Genomic DNA, 19,121 nt, shown 5'->3' with positions numbered 1-19,121 from the left:
TTCAGTTTTTCATTTGCAGACACTAACATAATAGATATCATTCTATACAAAATTATTCAAATCTCCATAAACAAGAATTCCCTCAAACAGACAAGCTCTACATAGAGCCAGGCCAATTAGACACAGCTGTCTGAGCTCTGTTCATGTTTTATTTTACCATAAAGTTCTCCTGAACAGCTGTCTGGTGGCAGCTGAACACCACTCAACACAAAAGTGCATTTATTCAAGTGACTATCAAATAAATCTGTTTCTGGGTATCTCTTCATACCCATAGCTCAGAATCTACATGGCCTTTATTATCTAGCCATGATGGTCCAGAGAGAAGAAAAATAAACTTTAAGTTTAAAATAAAGGTTATTAATATGCCTACAGAAAAATCTTCTGTCCTAAAGCTAAATAATCTTATTTCATAATAGGCTCAAACTGCCTATTAAATATGCATTTGTTCCAACATTCACTGACCAGTTTCACTAGTATCCAAATTACATCCCTTCCAAAAAAGGGATTTGATCTACAAAATTTCTCATGAAGGAAAGTTAATGAACTTCCCTGTTATTAAAACAAATGTAATACACAAAAATTCGAGAAAGTCTTGTGATCACAATTCTTATTAACAAAGGCTGCCTGCTGTCACATACAAAAAAACTAAGAGGCTTTTGCACAAACTCCAAAATTGCTGCCAGTGATTGATCAGTCAACAAAATTTTGTTGATCAGTCAACAAAATTAATCAATAACCTATCATAATCAGGAAAACTCTAACTGAAACCAGATTAAAATTAGGAAAATTATTAAAGGAAACTGAAACTAGACCACAGAACATTTTCTTTGAACAACAGAAATTCACTCTGATATAAACAGGCACAGGAGCTGGGGAGTGGACACTGTAAGTCCTAATACACTTAAAAACAACCACCACCAGTATCTGTCCTTCCTACTATGTGTCCAGGCACTGACCTAAAAGCTTAGAAACCAGCAGTGAACAAAAATATATTCTTGGGAGAAAGGTCACAAAAATGATATATGTCAAGGATAACCAATATTAGGAAGAAAAATAAGAATTAAGTGTAGAAGGTGAAGATAATAATTTTATAGGGTGGTCACAGAGACTAATTTAATTCTATGCCTGTAATTAACAAGTCATTTTTACATTTTTCAAGCCTATATTTTATTAAGCAACATAAATACTACTATCAATTGTAATTTTACTGCTCTTTGATGGATTTTGTGTAATCCAATCTTGTGGGAAAACAGCCTACTACAAATCACTAAGTTAATAATTCTTAGGGGAGTGTCGGGGAATGTGTGGCTATAACAGAAAGCAAAATCGGACACTAGCCCTGTCCACAGAGACTCCACTCTATCAATCAATCACACAAAATTGTCTAATCAACAAAACAAACTTGTCAGGAACTAGCTTGATAAGTTCTAAGAAACAGAAGAAAGTACATGGTGCTTCGATAATGCCTGAGTTTTCTGGGGTAAAAATGGCAAATTAAACACATGACTCTACTGTTATCCATTCAGAAACCCAACTAAAGCAGCTAAAGCACAAATTCATGAGGAGAAAAAAATGAAAATGAACTGACAATATTTTGGAAGCCAAAAAGCAGACGGACGAGTGAAAACAACTTAGCAAATCCAAGGGTACTGAATCCTAAGCCAGACACTGGGTAAAGCCATAGTTCGCCTCAATGAAGTATGCTCATTCATAAGAACCTTTCAAGATTTAGACACTGTGGGTCAGTTCAACCAAATATCAATTCCAACCTACTGGTTGTACTTTCATACAATAGAAAGTCACTCTGGGGCTGGGTTTGTAGCTCAGTGGTAAAGCTCTTGCCTAGCACGGGTGAGGCACTGGGTTCGATCCTCAGCACCACATAAAAAATAAAGGTTAAATTCTTTAAAAAAGAAAGTCAACTCCCTAAATTCCCCGAATCTCTTGCAGCTATGATTCTGCAATGCCAATAAGAAATGCAAACATAAACAATATAGAAGAAATATAGAAATGCATGAGATCACATTCCTGGCCCGTGCATCAAATTTTCTGCAAACAAGGTCATTAACACATTGTTTTTCTATCCTTATGTAGTATATTACCATAGAACTACAGTTAGGTTTTGAAATCAGAAAACGTAAGTCCTCCAACTTTGTTTTTTGTCAACAGTGTTTTGGTTATTCCAGGTCCCATGCACTGCCACAAGAATTTTAGAGCCACCTTGTCAATTTCTGTAAAAATGAATAAATACGTAAATAAAGGCAGCTATGCTTTAGTAAGATATAGCACTGAGTCTACAGAAAAATTTAAGGAAAGCTGCCTCTTTAACAATATTATATTTCAATTCATGAACTGCGTTGTCTTTCCATTTATCTAAATCTTATTTTTTCATCAATGTTAAGTTTCTATATATATGTATATATCTGATATCATGAAATTGCTGAATTTATTAGCTCTCAGTTTTTTCTTTTGAAGGATTCCTTAAATTTTTCTATATATGTGAGTATCTGCAAATAAAGGTAGTTTTACTTCCTTTTCAGTCTGAATGGATTTTCTTTCTTTTTCTTGCTTCATTTCTAGTTAAAACTTCCAGGACAATGTTGAATAGAAGCAATGAGTGTGCATATTCTTGTTTTATTCCTGATCTTAGGGATAAAGCCTTCAATATTTACCACAAAGTATCATTTGTCTTTTTCATTGATACTCTTTAGCAAAAGTTCCCTTTTATCCCTACTTTGGATATTTTTATCATGAAAACATAATGTGCTTGATCAAATGTTTTTTTCCCACATCTTGAACATACAATTTCTGTTCTTAATTCTATTAATATAGTGTATTACATTGACTTTTACAACTGATGCAACCTTATATTCCCAGGATAAACTCCACTTAATAACCATATGATTATTTTTAATGTGTTAGTGGATTTGGTTTGCTAACACAGAGTATTCCCCTTATCTGAAGTACTCTGAACTAGTAGTATATCAGATTTGAATTTTTTCCTATTTTGGAATATTTGCAATAGACTTTATAGGTTGAGAATCCCTAAATTCAAAAATCTGAAATGCTCTAAAATTTGAAATTTCTTGGGCACCATTAAGTTCAAAAACTTTCAGATTGTAGAACATTTCAGATTTTGAACCTCCTGATTCTAAGGATGTTCAACTTGTATTTTGCTAGAAACTTCTGCATTTCTGAACCTATATTCATAAGGAATATTGGTCTGTGAAATTTTTCTGCAACAGGGTCCAATGTCCATTGTCCAATATCAACAGCAATAGTGGCTTCCTGGTCCTGAATCATAGCTATACACTGTTTTTTGAAATTCAATCAATCCAATGGTGTACTTGAACATAAAAGTTCCCAAAAGTCAGGCTACAATGTTCTAGACATGTTTCACGTTCCAGCCCTTCTAAAATTTTTTTCTAAGCACCTACACCCCATATTGTTTACCATTTGTTCTCTGCACTAACTGATACAAAGACCTTAACAAACAGAAAAAGAAATTAACTTAGATCTCTGTCTCTCTATGTGATGCTGCCCTCTGCCATGTTATGATGCAACAAGAAGCAAAAAAAAAAAAAAAAAAAATCCTTCACCATATGCCTAAGAGCTGCTAGTGCCATGCTCGGGAACTTCCAAGCCTCTGGAACCATGAGAGGAAGGGAGAAACGGAGAAAAAGAAATAAAATTAACTTAGCAGTACCCAGGGGCTAAGAAAGAAAAATTTCTGAAGAGATAAGAGAAACTACTATATCCATAAAATTTAAATAAGAACAGGATGATAAAAAGAGATACTGAAAGTGTAATAAGAAGCTATTTTTAAAATGATAGTAAAACTTGGAAAGGAAAATTTAGAACATCTTCTAGAAGGAGCAAAAAAAATTAAAAGGTAAGGAGACCAAAAGATCAATGAGGCCCACCACTTGAATGATAAGCAACTCAGAACATAATAAAAAGAGAAGAAAGTGTCAATAGAGTAATTCAAGTGCCTAGTGTCCTAGGCACTAAAGGACAAGAATTTCCAGATCAAAAAAAATTCAGTCAAATGACCAAAACAATGGATGAAAAAGATCCACAACAATACTCCTGTGAAATTTCACACTAGACTAAAAGATCCTGTAAGCTTTAAAAATTTTTCACTTATTACCACCTCTACAGTAACAGAAGCTAGAAAACTATTGAATATGCCTCCAAAACCCTGAATATCATATACAACCTAAAATTTACACTCAAATTATCAATACTTTTGCAAGGCAATTGGACTGGAGAAGAGGACAAGGTCCCAAAGATTATTTTGTTAATAAAATAAAACGAATAGGATACTTGATAAAACCAATAAAACTAATAGGATACTTGTTAAAACCAATGTTTTAACAAATGGCATAAAAAGGACTCTCCATATTATAAAAAACTAAGTGGAATTAAAAAATGCTTTAATAGGTGATGGAAAACTAAGAAGAAAAACTAGTCATATTGCTGAATTCTGCTAGGGATTATGTTAATATTGTATATTTCTGCCATGTTTCTGAAAATGCTTGTATTCTGCACATATTTAAAAACAACAGAGCTTCCGGGCACAGTCAGTGGGACACACCTGTAATCCCACTGGCTCAGGAGACTGAGGCAGGAGGATTCCAAGTTCAAAGCCAACTTCGACAACTTAGTGAGAAACTGTCTCAAAGTGTTAAAAAAGGGGCTGGAGGTGTGGCTCAGTGACTAAATGCCCCTGGTTTCAATCTCCTGTACCAAAAAAAAAATTTAAATAATAATGACAACAGAGCAAATAAGAATAATAATATTGAAGCAGATCACTCAAAACCTACACAGTTTGTAACTAGAGCACCAGAAATAACAAGAACAATAAATACACCTCAGGAGATGACTTTGACAGCCCAGGCAGAGGGTTCAGTATGGCTAGAGATGTCTTGAGATGTTTTTAAAATGCACAAAACCAAAAGAGTAGAAATGCTGGATTGCAGGAATTGAGACAACAGAGAATAGAAGCAGAGATCTGCACACAAAATAATACTGGACACAAGACCAAAGATGGTGGTGCATTTCTCAGGGTGAAGGATCTATGGGCACAAGTACTCACTTTTAGTTTTAAGATAGAACTAAAAGCTAAACTGAAACTTTCTTTTCTTCTGAAGATTATATTCTACTCCTGCTATTCTGTTTCCCCTTTACTTGGATTTATGGATAAAAGACACACATAAATTAATATAACTTCCAATTAGTCATCTAATGGAGGGTTGGTTCTAAGATCTCCACTCCCACACCAAATCACAGATGCTCAAGTCCTTTATATAAAATGTTGTTGTACTTACACATAAACCTACGCACATCTCCTCTTAAAACTTTAATCATCTTTAGATTACTTATATCTAACACAATGCAAATGCTACATAATCCCAGTTGTCCAATATGGATGCTAATTTTTTTTTTAAGATAGGATGTTGCTATTTGCTAAATTCGACTGGCCTCCTGCCTCAGCTTCTCCAGTCTCTGGGATTACAGGTATGTTCCATGCCCAGCAGATGCAATTTTTTTTCAACATTTTTAATCCAAGGTTGGTTGAACCCATGAACATGCAAAACCAACTATATAATAATATTATTACTCTCTTACCAGTCACACATTAGCTAATTACACCAGCATCTGCAGCAGAGCAAAGCAAGTTAATATTTTAAATACCAGAAATTGATGTAGAGGGATCGACACTAAAATGTAACATATGACCATTGAGAAGGCAAAGAAAAATATGTGTCACGAAGAGAATAGAGTGAAAGAGCTCAATTCCTATTGTCCATAACCAAGTCAACAATGTCCCATTGTTACCAAAATATGTAGATAACAAAGGTGGAGTAAAAACAGTTGACAATGATCTTTTTCATGAGAAGTCTTAGAGAACTCAAAATTTTTGAGTTCTTAAATTATGCGTGTGCACACACACACACACACACACACACTGCTAGAAACTCATAGGCTGTTTTTCCAACATACATATTAGTAAAATCTGAACTGTCAAAGTCAGGGAAGGCTTTCCTAAAGAAACTAATACTGAGTGGAAGCCTGAGAGATGAGTAGGTGTTAATCCAATGATAAGTTCAGAAAAAAGGAAACTTCCCATGCAAGGGCCTATGTTATAAGGAGTACAGTTTAAAAACAAATAAACAAAAAAGGCTGAATTAAAGATTTCATGGTTAAAGAGAACAAGTCCAAGTGTGGAAGGAGATAAAGATGGAGAGTCAGATTGGGACCAGCCTGTTCCAACTGGTCCAGGACAATTTTCGTGTATGCCATTTGTCCCTGCATAATTATTCACAGCTGCCTTTCTCACATAAAAGTATCCCAGTTTGGATATTAAACTATACCCACATTATCAGCAGGTGATATTGAGGACTTTAGTATTTAACCTAGAACGTGTGAAGTGATGGCATTTTTAGTACTAAATCTTAAGATGGGTAAGTGTATTTTGTTATCTAAATAATGAGTGAGAATTTACATTGACCTTTAAGACTGTCTCTTGCCAGCTGGGCACGCTGGCACATGCCTTTAATGCCAGCAACTCAGGAGGCGATGGCAGGAGGATTCCATGTTTGAGACCAGGATCAGCAAATTAGTCAGGCCCTAAGCAACTTAGCAAGACCCTGTCTTAAATTAACAAATAAGGGGCTAAAGTTGTGGCTCAGTGGTAGAGCACTTGCCTGGCATGTGTAAGACCCTGGGTTCAATACTCAGCACCACATATAAATAAAATAAAAGGTTCATTGACAACTAAAAAAACAATTAAAAAGAAACAAAAATAAAAAGGGCCAGGGATGTAGCTCAGTAGTTAAGTGCCCCTGGGTACCCCCCCCCCAAAAAAAACGAATATCTCCTGGCTAGGGGTGTGTAGCTCAGCGGTAGGGCACTTGCCTACCATGTACAAAACCCTTGGTTCAAATCCCCAGCACAGGAGATTGAAAAGTCTCCTTTCCTTCTCTGCCAACATCCTTGAACAAGAGCTCCTTCCTCTCATTCCCCCTCAATTATGGCAGTGGCTTTACTCCACTGTCTTTTACTAACACAAGGCTCTCCTCAGTCAATAACCATCACCCAGGAAAAGAAAATGGATATTTTTTTTAGGTCATATCAAATTAAAAAAAAAACAAAAAAAACCAAAAAAAACTCCTTGTTCTCAAACTCAACTCTTCCTCCTCCTCTATCACTTATCATGATCCCATCTAAACCCTTGTGGGTTTTCCTTCTTCTACCTAGCCCTTATATGTAGATGTTTTCCATGCCTGTGAGTACTCCAAATTGCCAGCTGACACCTCCTTCTCAAAATCCAACAAACACCATTAACTGACTAACCTGCGTAGACTCTTCCAAACCTGGGGTAACACGCCTACCCAGGTACTGCATTATAGTACCACAACACCACAGGGTCAGATTTCTCTATTCTCCGCTAGACTATATACAACCTGATAAGGGGGCCTGAGTCCCATCTCTGTACTCCCAGCATCTGGTACAAGGTCTGGCAAATGTGTGTTGAATAAAAAACGAAAGAAAAGTTCTGTCATGAGTATTAAAAATTTATAGAGAGGTTTTAATTTCTTTTGAATTATTAAGACTTGGAGTAAAATGGGAAAGCAGCTTTTTAAGAAGAGATAAAAGAAGTCTATTTCAGTTATTCATTTCACTTGTTCCTTACTAGCAAATGCCTTCCTCAGGATTTCAAACACCATTTCAATTACTGTACCCTCCTGACAAATCCAAAATTACCTCTCTGAAGGGTATAGACTGACAATGTGAAAAATAAACATCTAATACCATTGTCAAAAATAGCACCCAAAGGGACCTGAAAACTAACTGTCCTATGTGAGACCTCCGTCCAAGTCCCAAACACAGAGGATGGTGCTGTGAGCCTGATTCACGTCAGTAAACCAGAATAATGCCTGAAGAACCACACTACTATAAGGATTAAATGAGTCCATATATGTAAAAACTCTATCGCAATGTTAGAGAGAGACCTAGGATTCAGATAGTTCTACACCATTCGTCTGCTAAGTAATCTCAAACAAAATAACCTCTCTGGGCTTCATATCCTCATTCATGAGTAAAGTTATCTCAAGGCTTAATAGATATTATCTGTAAAGCCTCTAGTATAGTGCAGCAAACAGAACAGGCAAGAAATAAATGTCGGCTCTTTTCTGGGGGGTGTGTGAGTAGGAAGGCTGGGGCTAAACCCAGGGCCTCTCACATGGTTAGGTGAGTATCACTGAGCACTCCTCAAACCCCAATTATCAGCTCTTTCCCTCCTGCATTTTGCACAAGTCTTTTAATCTGTATAGGCCACTCTTTCAACAAAATGATTTCGTTAGATCAGATGATCTAAGACCCCTTCTAGGAGTAAAAATATGACAATTCTATGATCAATAAATCCAAACAAAATAAGTGCAGATTTAAAAAAAAAAAAAAAAACTAAGCATATTATTTAAGGAAAACCTCATTTATTACCTAGGTCTAGACCAAAATTATCAGCAGAAACCTAAGATTATGATCCAAGTACAGAATTTTTACTCCTTTATATCAGCAACATGAACAATTTAAATGAGCAATTAAAAAGAAGCTATGAAAAAATATTAAACTCTTCCAAACAAGACATGGATATTCATTCATTCCTGGTGGCATCAAAAACTGGTAAAAGTAGCCAGGCATAGTGGCACATGCCTATAATCCCTGTGGTTCAGATGCTGAGGCAGGGGAATTCCAAGTTCAAAGTCAGCCTCAGCAACTTAGCAAGGCCCTGTCTCAAAATAAAAAATAAATAACAGGCTGGGGATGTGGCTCAGTGGTTAAGCACCCCTGGGTTAAATTCCAGGTACCAAAACACAAAACAAAAGGTAAAAGTGCATTGCCTTTATCCAGTGTATAATATTTAACTAACAAATTAAGTAACACTTAACAGGTAATCAGGGGACAAAAACTTGATATTGTCAGTAAGAAGGCTCCTAAAAAACCAAGTAGGCTCAGAAAAATTGACTAGATTGAGTCACTGTGAAGCTTATTTCCTTTATCATAGTAAATTAATATCTTTAAAATTAGTTAAATGATATTTTACACATGTACTGACAAATATCCATAAAATAATGTTGCATGAGAAAACAATGTCTATAAATATTAATCCATTTTTGTTAGTAACATGGATAGAAACCTTCAGAACTCATATTTTTAGGAGAGGGAATTAAGTAATTTTTATTTTCTTCTTGGTGTTTATCTGTGTTTTCTCCTTTTCTATTTTTGTATCGATAAAAATTATTTTTTGAAATTCCCAAAATAGGACTACCAAAGTACAACCTCCTTATCACAGATGTCCACCTGGAAAGGGAGATCAAAACTCTGTTTAGGAGACATTATCCAATTGTAGAAATAACTAGGGAACTCAGACATTATTCCCTCAACCAGTTGACACCTGAAGGTCACTCTCACTATGTGTACATGAAATGACCAATACTGATGGTATAAAAGTCCAAAGATCTCTGACTCAGACCTATCAGAGGTAACATAATCTATGCAAATAAAGAATAAACATAAGCAGTACTATGTGTAAGAAAAAGACTTAGCAGCGTAGTTTTACAGTGCTTTATCTTTCATTCTGTGTTTACTTCCTCAAAACTGGGTACACTAAAAGATTACCCAGTCTTAACCACTCAAGTTAAATAAACAATTTCAAAAGCTATCTTGATGAACCAAACATCCTTTGAAAGCATGGGAAGGAAGTGTCATGACAACTTAATTACAAGACCTGTTACCAAGACTCTAACACCAATTCTAAATGTTTGGCCCTGCTATGGTTTGGATCATCAATGTTCTTTGAAAACCTGTGTGTTAAATGTTTGGTCCCCAGGGGAGAATTATTGGAGGTGATAGAACTTTTAGGAGGTAGGGCCTAGTGAGAGATCCTTAGGTCATTGGGGGGGACAGGAGTCCTCACCTCTTCCTATTCTTTCTCTTCACTACCTGAGCATGAAGTGAGTGGTTTTTACTCTGCCACATACTTCCATTTTGATGTGTGCCACCAGCTCAAAACAATGGGGCCAATCATTCCCGGAATGCAACCTTCAAAACTGTGTGCCAAAATAAAACTTCTCTTTATAAGCTAACTAACTTGGATATTCTGTTACAGCAACATAAAGCTAACATAGTCTGTTCGGTTCTCCTGAAAATTAAAGTATTATTTAATATGAAGTTTTATGGCCTTTTATATTAATGCAAGACATGCTATTATCAGCTTTTTCAACCAGAGCAAAATCAGTACATCAAAAAAACAGGTTCAATTTCTAGAAATGTCAACAACAAAAAAGAAAAACAAAGTAATATATGGAATGAATGAATATTTTTATTTTTTGTTTAATCATCCTATGTACAAAAAAATCTCAAAATCATTAACATGTTTTATTATTTTAGTTCTGAATACCAAAGAATATGAATGTTAAAACAATCCTAGTTATTATTTAGCCTGCAGACATTTCCTAAATTTCATTCAACCATGACCAAAATGTGTAGAAAGCCAACAGAGTAAATATAAGTCCCAATACATTGTAAGACACCACCCCGTTTCTCCACTAAAGAATAAAAAATAAAGGGCTGGGGATACAGCTCAGTTGGTAGAGTGCCTGCCTCACAAGCACAAGGCCCTGGGTTCAATCCCCAGCACCGCAAAAAAAAAAAAAAAAAAAAAAAAAAAAAAAAAAAAAGAATAAAAGATAAATTTATATTACCTGCCTAAATGCTTCATAATTTCCTCAAATAGCTAATTTGGATAAAAATTCCATTACTGTGAGAGAAGTATATGACAAGTTAGAAAAAAGGCTTCTTAACAGTTACTGAGATCTAGAAAACTATTACTTAGTCCTTATCCCAATTATACAGATGAGGAAATGAAGGTTCAAAGACTTAAAAGCAAGCCAGATCAGTAATGTGCACTTGGAAGTTCCTGCTACTGAGAAAGTGAGAAAAAGAAAAAGAAAGAGAGACAGACTGACAGACAGCATAGTGGTGCATGCCTATAAATCCCAGTGATTTGGGATACTAAGGCAGGAAGACTACAAGTTCAAGGCTGGCCTAGGCAACTCAGCAAGACCCTGTCTCCAAGTAAAAACTAAAAAGGGTTTGGGATATAGCTCAGTGGTAGACCGTCCCTGGGTTCATACCCCAGTACCACCAAAAAAAAAAAAAAAAGCCACACACTAAATGGTAATTACATTTAATTATAAATATTGGGTCCAAATTAAAAATTACATATAGAAAATTATTTTTAAGCAAATTCAAGTGCTGAAAGAACCCAAACCAACAATAAAATGAGTTTTCCCTTTCATCTTGCCAATTACACTTTCCTCACTGAGCAAAAGTAACTGATTCCCGAGATGATGGGTTGCTACACTGGCATTAGTCTTCCCTCCAGACCCAAATAAAAACAAAGTAAAATATACCATATGGAATAAACCCATAGCAACAAACTGAATGGGAAAGGGATTATTAGCAGACGTTAACAAAATTTCTAGAAGATGAAATGCAGACAAAAGTTCATATCACAATCCCATTCACATATAAAAAGACTGAGTAGAATAGCGGCTACCAGATACTAGGAAGAGTAGGGGTAGGAGGGATAGGAAAAGGTTGATCACTGGGCACTGAATTACATTAGATACTAAGTACTAAGTTCTTGTGTGCTAATGCACACCAGTCTGGTATGGTGACCAGAGATAAGGACATACCATATACTTCAAAAGGCTAGAATTTCAAGTATTTCTGGCATCAAGAAATTATAAACATTTGAGAAAATAGAGATGTTTAATATTAAACATTATGCAGTTTATACATGTATTGAAATATCACATGGTCCTCCATTTCTTTATTTTTGTTTTTATGTTATCAGTTAAAAATAATTTATTTCGATTTTTTAAAAAATGTACATATCACAAGCCAGGCACAGTGGTGCAGGCCTGTAATTCCAGTGGCTCTGGAGGTTGAGGCAGGAGGACCGTGGGTTCAAAGCCAGTCTCAGCAAAAGCAAGGCACTAAGCAACTCAGTGAGACCCTGTCTCTAAATAAAATATAAAGTAGGACTGGGGATTTGACTCAGTGGTCGAGTGCCCCTGAGTTCAATCCCCGGTACCCATCCCCAAAAAAGTACACATCACAGATGCACACTGTGCAGCAGGGAAACTGAGGCAGGCCCAAAACTGAGATGGAAATTCACTTAACAGTTCTGCACTTGGCCTTCCTCACCACCCTTTTTCATGTGCTTTCTAACAAGTTGGCTAACAGCACACCCCAAATATAAAGAGATCCTCATTTTTTTCTCCCACTTAGAAGATAGGGGGATACCTGAATAACAGAAATAGTAATACATAACCATTACCTAGCAAAGGATCATACAATAAAGATCAGTAGAAAGAAAAACCAAACAAAACAGCACAAATGACCAGGAAAGAAAAACAGAGTCCAATTAACAGAAGTTTGTTATTTTTATTTGCTTGTTAGTACTGGGTATTGAACCAGGGACATTCTATCACTAGGCTATATTCCCAGCACTTTTTTGTTTTGTTTTGATTGATTGATTGATTGATTTATGGTGCTATTCATTTATTTATTTATTGGTGGTACTGGGGATTGAATTGAGAGCCTTATGCATGCGAGGCATGCACTCTACCAAACTGAGCTATATCCCCAGCCCTGGCTTTATTTATTTTTGTTGGTTATATGGGCATATATACATTAAAAACAAATACCCTGGATTAACAGAACATTTTAGGATTTCTTCTCAAATTTTTAGCAGATCAGCTATTCTAAATGTTCAGAATCACTATAGGTAGCTTAGTATCATTCCTCTTCAGAATGTATTTCACAGCACTACAACTGCATATAGTGACGTAATGCTTTTTTGTTGTTGTTGTTTTATTTTGAGGATCTCGCTAAATTATCCAAGCTGGTCTTGAACTTTTGATCCTCCTGCCTCAACCTCCCGAGTTTCTGGGATTGCAAAGGTATGTGCCCCTGCACCCAGCAAAAAAAAAAAAAAAAAAAAAAAAATCAAGTTTAAAGAGAAAACTCCATACGTTATATTATCTTCAGCTTAAAGAAGACACTGGACACTTAAAACATAAGCAAGATGAATAAAAAGGAAAATATCTGTAATAATAATATTATATATAATTAATATGTTATTAATAACAATTATTATTATCTTGTGGAACTAAAAGTATGATTTCTTCATTTAAGATTTCCCTACCAAGCTGGCAAGTGGTTAAGTACAAAAGAAATAAAAAAAAAAAAACAAGAGACTAATGGGTTCATCATTCCAAATAATGAGAGAAAATAGAGCACAGAAAAGGTATGGAACAAAGCACAGCTAAATTTTAAAGAAAACACAAAACACACACACACACACACACACACACACACACGTGCGCGCCTTCAAACTGAAAGAACCCATTTTTAATAGCCAGGATTCATGACAGAATATCTAAGCCTAGATATTCTATTTAGCATGCAAAAATAAACTAAGATAAATAAAAATTCCTAAAAGCTTTCAGGAAGTGGGGAAAAAGCAACCACAAACAAAACTACTAACTGACATTATACATATACAACACTGGATGCTAGAAGACAATGAAACAAAAAGGATCAAAAATTATACTTTGCAACTACTAAGGCGAAATGTTAAAACAGCATTTTATACCCAGTCCAACTATCAATCAAACATGAACCAAATTATTATTTGTGGGCGGGGGTAGTACAAGGGACTGAACTCAGGGACATTCAATCACTGAGCTACATCCCCAGCCCCAGGGTCTCACTGAGTTGCTTAGCGCCTCACTTCTGCTGAGGCTGGCTTTGAACTCGCAGTCCTCCTGCCTCAGTCTACCAAGCTGCTCTGATTACAAGTGTGCACCACTGTGGCAGGTGAACCAAGTCTCTTTTAGACACACAGGACTCAAAGTTTATTTCCTGCCACTCCTTCTGACTAAGTTACTTCAGGATGTTGTCCAACAAAAGGAAGAAATCCAATAAAAGGAAAGTATGTGAGCCAGGAAGACACTGACTTAAAATCACATAAATTCCAGAACGTCAATGCACAAGATACCTCAGAGCAGAATGTGCAAGGAAAGTAGATTCATGTGATTAGATATCTTCAAAAAGTCTGCAGATATGCTGAAGAAAAAAATTTCCACAAGAAAGGGCATGGTCCAAATAGCTATCTAAAATGTGGCATACTGAGAGTAATTTGTGTTTTAAAAGAGAATACACCTGATCCTGACACTAGGAAAATACACACAGTAGCATAGCTAAGAAAAGAGTTCTAGAATACTTCTTGATAACTCAGAGATGATGATTATGATGATAATGATGATATGGAGATGATATGATATAAGGCACTAAACCCAAGGGCACTTTACCACTGGACTACATATCAGTCCTTTATTTATTTATTTATTTTTTGAGATAAGGTCTCACTAAATTGCTGAGGCCGGCCTCAAACTTGTGATACTCTTGCCTCAGCCTCCTGAGTTGCTGGGATTACAGGCTAGTGCCACCATATCCAGCCTCCTCAGAGAGTATTTTCAATTGTCAACCTTTCACAGGTCTTCCTTCATCTCACTATTCCTGTAACTTGCTTTATTTTTATTTCCCTAGCATCTGTTATTACCTTAGCATTACATACATTTTATCATTGTGTTAGTCAACTTTTCCCATACTGTGAACAGCATACCAGACATAAACAATTCACAGGTGGATGCTTATTTTAGGTTTCAGAGTTCAATCTATGGTTCAGCAACCCCATTGCTCTGGGCCAAAAATGAGGCAGAGCAACATGGCAGAAGGGCATGCTGAAGCTGCTAACCTCATGGCAGCAAGGAAGCAAAGTGGAAAGAGTCAAGGACAAAACATTAATCCCCAAGGAATACCCCCAATGACCTACTTCCTTTCACCAGAACCCACCTGTCTACAGTTACCACTCAATAATCTATTGAGTTATTAATTCATCAAATGGATTATATCACAGCTAGCATGATCTGATTATCTCACCTCCTACAATAAGACAGCTTCTGGGGCACACCTCATTTCCAAACCCTATCACATTGATTCTAATGCACAGATTCTTCTCACTTCTTAATCCTACTGAAATCAGCATGTATTTTCCAATCCCCAACATTTACAACTATTGTCAGCCAGGTGGCAGCCTTGTCACTGTGTGAAAAATCTTCAACGGATATTTCACAAAAAAGACTGTAAAAGAACCAGCATCAAAATGCCTCAGATCAGACAAGACAATTTTGCTTAGTGGGTATCACTACCACTACACTCTCAACAATGAAAGATATTTGCTAATTTAAAAAAAAATGTCTATCCTCCACACACAAAACAGTGACTAGAGATACCTGATCTGTGTCACAACTGAACATCTCTGATACTGGGATGGATCTTACAAAATGGATCCCACACAGCTGGCCCTGATTTTTTTTTCCTTTTGAGTGGTATATATTAATAATGGCAAGTCTTACAACAATCACATGTAAAATTTGAAGAAACTGAATAACAACAACAACAACAACAAAATTGAAGATGAAGAGTGAATTTGATCCTTCATTTCAAAAGATGATCCCAACAGTAAGTAAATCAAAGAAACATAAACAGAGCTAAGAATTATTTTTGAGTTAGGAACACCCAAAGAAATAAAAACAAAGAGATGAAGAACTGCCTCTTCAAAAGGGGGTTTTAAGCCCACACACACCAGCAGTCCCAGCTACTCAAAAGGCTGAGGCCTGAGTATCAGACACCAGGAGTTCAAGTGCCCAACCTTGGCAACACAGTAACACCATAAACAGGGGAAGGGGGTTCACTATGTCTGTCTATAGTACTTTATTTTTTACCACATACACATACTTTTTTATGAACTTTTTAAAAATATTTAATGAGAGACACAGAAATCCGTATTTCTGAAACAGGAAAAGTCACAGAAACACATAAAGACATTCAAGGAAAAAGAGTCAAAAGGAAATTTCGACTGACAATGAGGTTAGAGACCATGAACTGTAGATTCAAATTTAGCAAACCTTTAAAATGTGTTATCAGCACTTGTTGCCTACTGATGACAATTATGCCATTTTGCTTATCAGAAAAATCAAAGAAAGCCAGGGGTTGTGGGGCATGCTGCAATCCCAGCGCCTTGGGAGGCTGAGGCAGGAGGATCGCGAGTTCAAAGACTGCCTCAGCAAAAGCAAGGCGCTAAACAACTCAGTGAGACCCCGTTGAAAAAAAAAATATATATATATATTGGACTGAGGACGTGTCACGGTTGTCGAGTGCCCCGGAGTTCAATTCGTGGTACCCCCCCACAAAAAAGTCAGCAAAGGTGTTTAGTGTACCACCTTAGGTGAAATAATTACGAGCGCTCCCTCAATAAAACTCAACATTTTTACACAGCTCCCTTTCATCTGCCCTGGCCTACTGACAGCAAAATGACAGTGGGTAGGGTAGGCAATCTTTGCACAGTCTCTACCAGAAAAAAAACTATCTCGTGGGGAGACAAAATCTGGGAGGTGAGAACCGCTACCTGGGCTGTGGGCGATCTGCCACTCGCAAAACGGTGGCCGTGAAATACAAAGAATCTAGTGTTCACAAGCGCCCAAGAGCTCACAACTGTCCCGCTGAATGGCAGGACACCTTTCCCCGGAGAAAGCTAAGGAGGGAGGAAACCCAACTTGTCCCAGACTAGTAGTAGGCGGACCAATCAGACCCCGCCCTCAATGTCCAAAGCAGGCATGGTACTCGCAAAATGTCACAGGGCCAAGACAGAGCGCGCCAAAGATGGACCCACCCCCGGGAGACGCGGACGCTCCGGGCGGGTCCCTCCCCTTCCTCCTCCCGCGCAGAGCTCATTCATTCTTGAAGGGGGTAACGTGTCCTCCCTGCCTGGCCATCCCAGCCCTGCAAACCCACCAGACGCTTTGTCTCGGGCCGGCCGGAAACCGGGGCGCGCACTCGAGCGCGCGCCCAGGCGCCAGCTCCCCGCACCTGGGGCCTACCGGGCCACCGTGCAGCCTCTTGGCCCGGAAAGCAGTCTGGACCCCGGGACCCGAGATCCGGGGTTCGAGGACGCGTGCTACTCCTCGGGAGCCCCAGGCATTTGACTTCACCCAACTCTCCTGGGTACCCAGGTCCTGGAAGGAAGCATCACTTCCCCACCATCACTAACTCGAGCCTCCTCCAAGACCCTGCCCCGCTATAAAACAAGAATAGTTCCCATTCCCGAGGCAGAGACCCAGCCCCTTCCCAAGGGCGTGGGCACCTGGCCTCTACCATACCTCCCCGGGGTAGACCCGGGAGGTACAATCGCCCCTCCCCGCTTGGCCAACGCGGCCGCCAGCAAGCAGGCACTCACTTGAGGAGCAGCTGGTCGTGCTCGGCCTTGCACTTGCCCAGCTCGATCTGCAGCTTGGCGCGCTCTCGAGCCGTGTCGTCTAGCGCGCGTCGCGCGTCTGCCAGCTCGGTTTCGTATAGCGCCTTGAGTCCGGTGAGCTCGCGGCCGCGCACCTCCTCGCGCTCAGTCACCTGCAGCTGCAGCGCGCTGTTCTCTGTCTCCAGACTGCGCACCTTGTCGATGTACACGGCCAGTCGGTCATTGAGCTCCCGGAGCTCCTCCTTCTCTTGCAGCCGCGACAGCCGCGTGGGGCTCAACGGCGTGGTGGGGGCGCCAGCGCGGCTGCCAGTCCGCGGCGGCACGGGGGTCGCGGTCGCCATGGCGGGCGGCGGGGCAATCAGCAGGGAGAGCGCAGCGATGAGGCAGCGGGCAGCACCGGCACGAGAAGAGGCTGCAGAGGCAAAGCCGAGACTGAAAGCACAAACCGGCGACCAGCGCTCGCGTACAGAGGCCGGCGTGGGGAGGGAGAAGCACCTGGGATGGCGGCAGCGGGTTACAGCACAAAGGGCAAAGGGGGAGCGCTACGAATCAATCGATCATAAAATGTCCTTTGTAAGAAAACACGCACACGCACACGCGGGAAGAAGAGATGGGAGGGTGACCGGGAAGCCGAGCAGGTCCGCGCAGCCACCGCCGAGTCTCCCGCCCGCAGCACTTTGTTTCCTCTCAGGCTGCACGGAGTGGCGGGCGAGGGAGGAGGGCAGTGAGGGGCGGGCAGGAGGCGAGCCGCGGGGGGCGGAGGTGGCGCGGGCCGGGACGCCGTACTCCCCAACATGGCGGCTTGAGCACGTGACCTCCGCCGGCCAATGGGGAGCGGGAGGAGCGCTCCTGCGGCTCGGGGGCCGGGCCTGTGAATTCAAAATCGGGCCCTGGGGCAACCGACAACCTAGCGCGCGGGGTTGGGCGTGGCCGGGACCGTACGGAGGGAGGCGGAGTGGGGAGCCTGGATCTGTCTGCCCCGGGGCCCAGCGCCCGCCGGGCCTCCCGCCACCCCCTGGGGACCCCTGGAGGGGCCGAGCTTGCGAATGGCGGGAAAGAGCTGGAGATTTCCGGGGCGGGTTCGTGCTGCCGCCCACACCCAGCGGTTCAGGGAAATTCAAACGTAAACGTCCTGAACAACCACGGGTGAGGCGGGGACGACCGCGGGCATTGTAACCTAACCCGCGCCCCGCGGGAGGGAAATGTCCGGAGCCCCGCTGCCGTGGAGTTACGTAAAGGGCGCTTCCTCCCGAGGTTCTCGGCCGCTTGCGGGTTCCGAGAGCAAGCCTTTATTTTTCTCTCGGATGGAAAACATCGGAATACCTCTCCTGTGAAACTGAGGGTGTGTGTGTGTCGAAGCCGACAGATTATTTATCACAGAAAAAAAACAGCAACCCTGATTTTCAATCATTTTGTTACTGATCCACTTGTAACAAGGGTTTGTAAAATAAAAAAAAAAAAAAAGCTCACAGGTGATCAGATTACTACCATGACTTTAGTAAACAAAAGTCATGATCCATTGAAATAGAATACCTAAAAATCTGAAGTTGGAAAAATCGAAGTAAATTTGCTTTAAAGGAACCATGATATATAATCGGCAGCCAGTTCCAGCAGAAAGTCCATTAATCTCTTTGAAATATTTTTAAACTATGAATTTGGCATTTAT

At 39.6% G+C, this 19,121-nt stretch overlaps 1 protein-coding gene across 1 annotated transcript in view; it reads right to left on the bottom strand.

The window, feature by feature from the left end:
• Positions 1 to 18,211, bottom strand: part of LMNB1 (lamin B1) — a 50,272-nt gene extending 32,061 nt beyond the window's left edge. The window contains exon 1 of the mRNA XM_079145627.1: positions 17,438 to 18,211. Coding sequence (XP_079001753.1) covers positions 17,438 to 17,796 — 359 coding nt within the window. The 5' untranslated portion in view covers positions 17,797 to 18,211. The remainder of the gene's footprint in view (positions 1 to 17,437) is intronic.
• Positions 18,212 to 19,121: the final 910 nt, after the last annotated feature.

The sequence above is a fragment of the Sciurus vulgaris genome, assembly GCF_902686455.1.
Source record: "Sciurus vulgaris genome assembly, chromosome: 6".
Taxonomy (NCBI): domain Eukaryota; kingdom Metazoa; phylum Chordata; class Mammalia; order Rodentia; family Sciuridae; genus Sciurus; species Sciurus vulgaris.
Note: the sequence above shows the minus strand (reverse complement) of the source record. Positions and strands in the feature narration are given on the sequence as shown.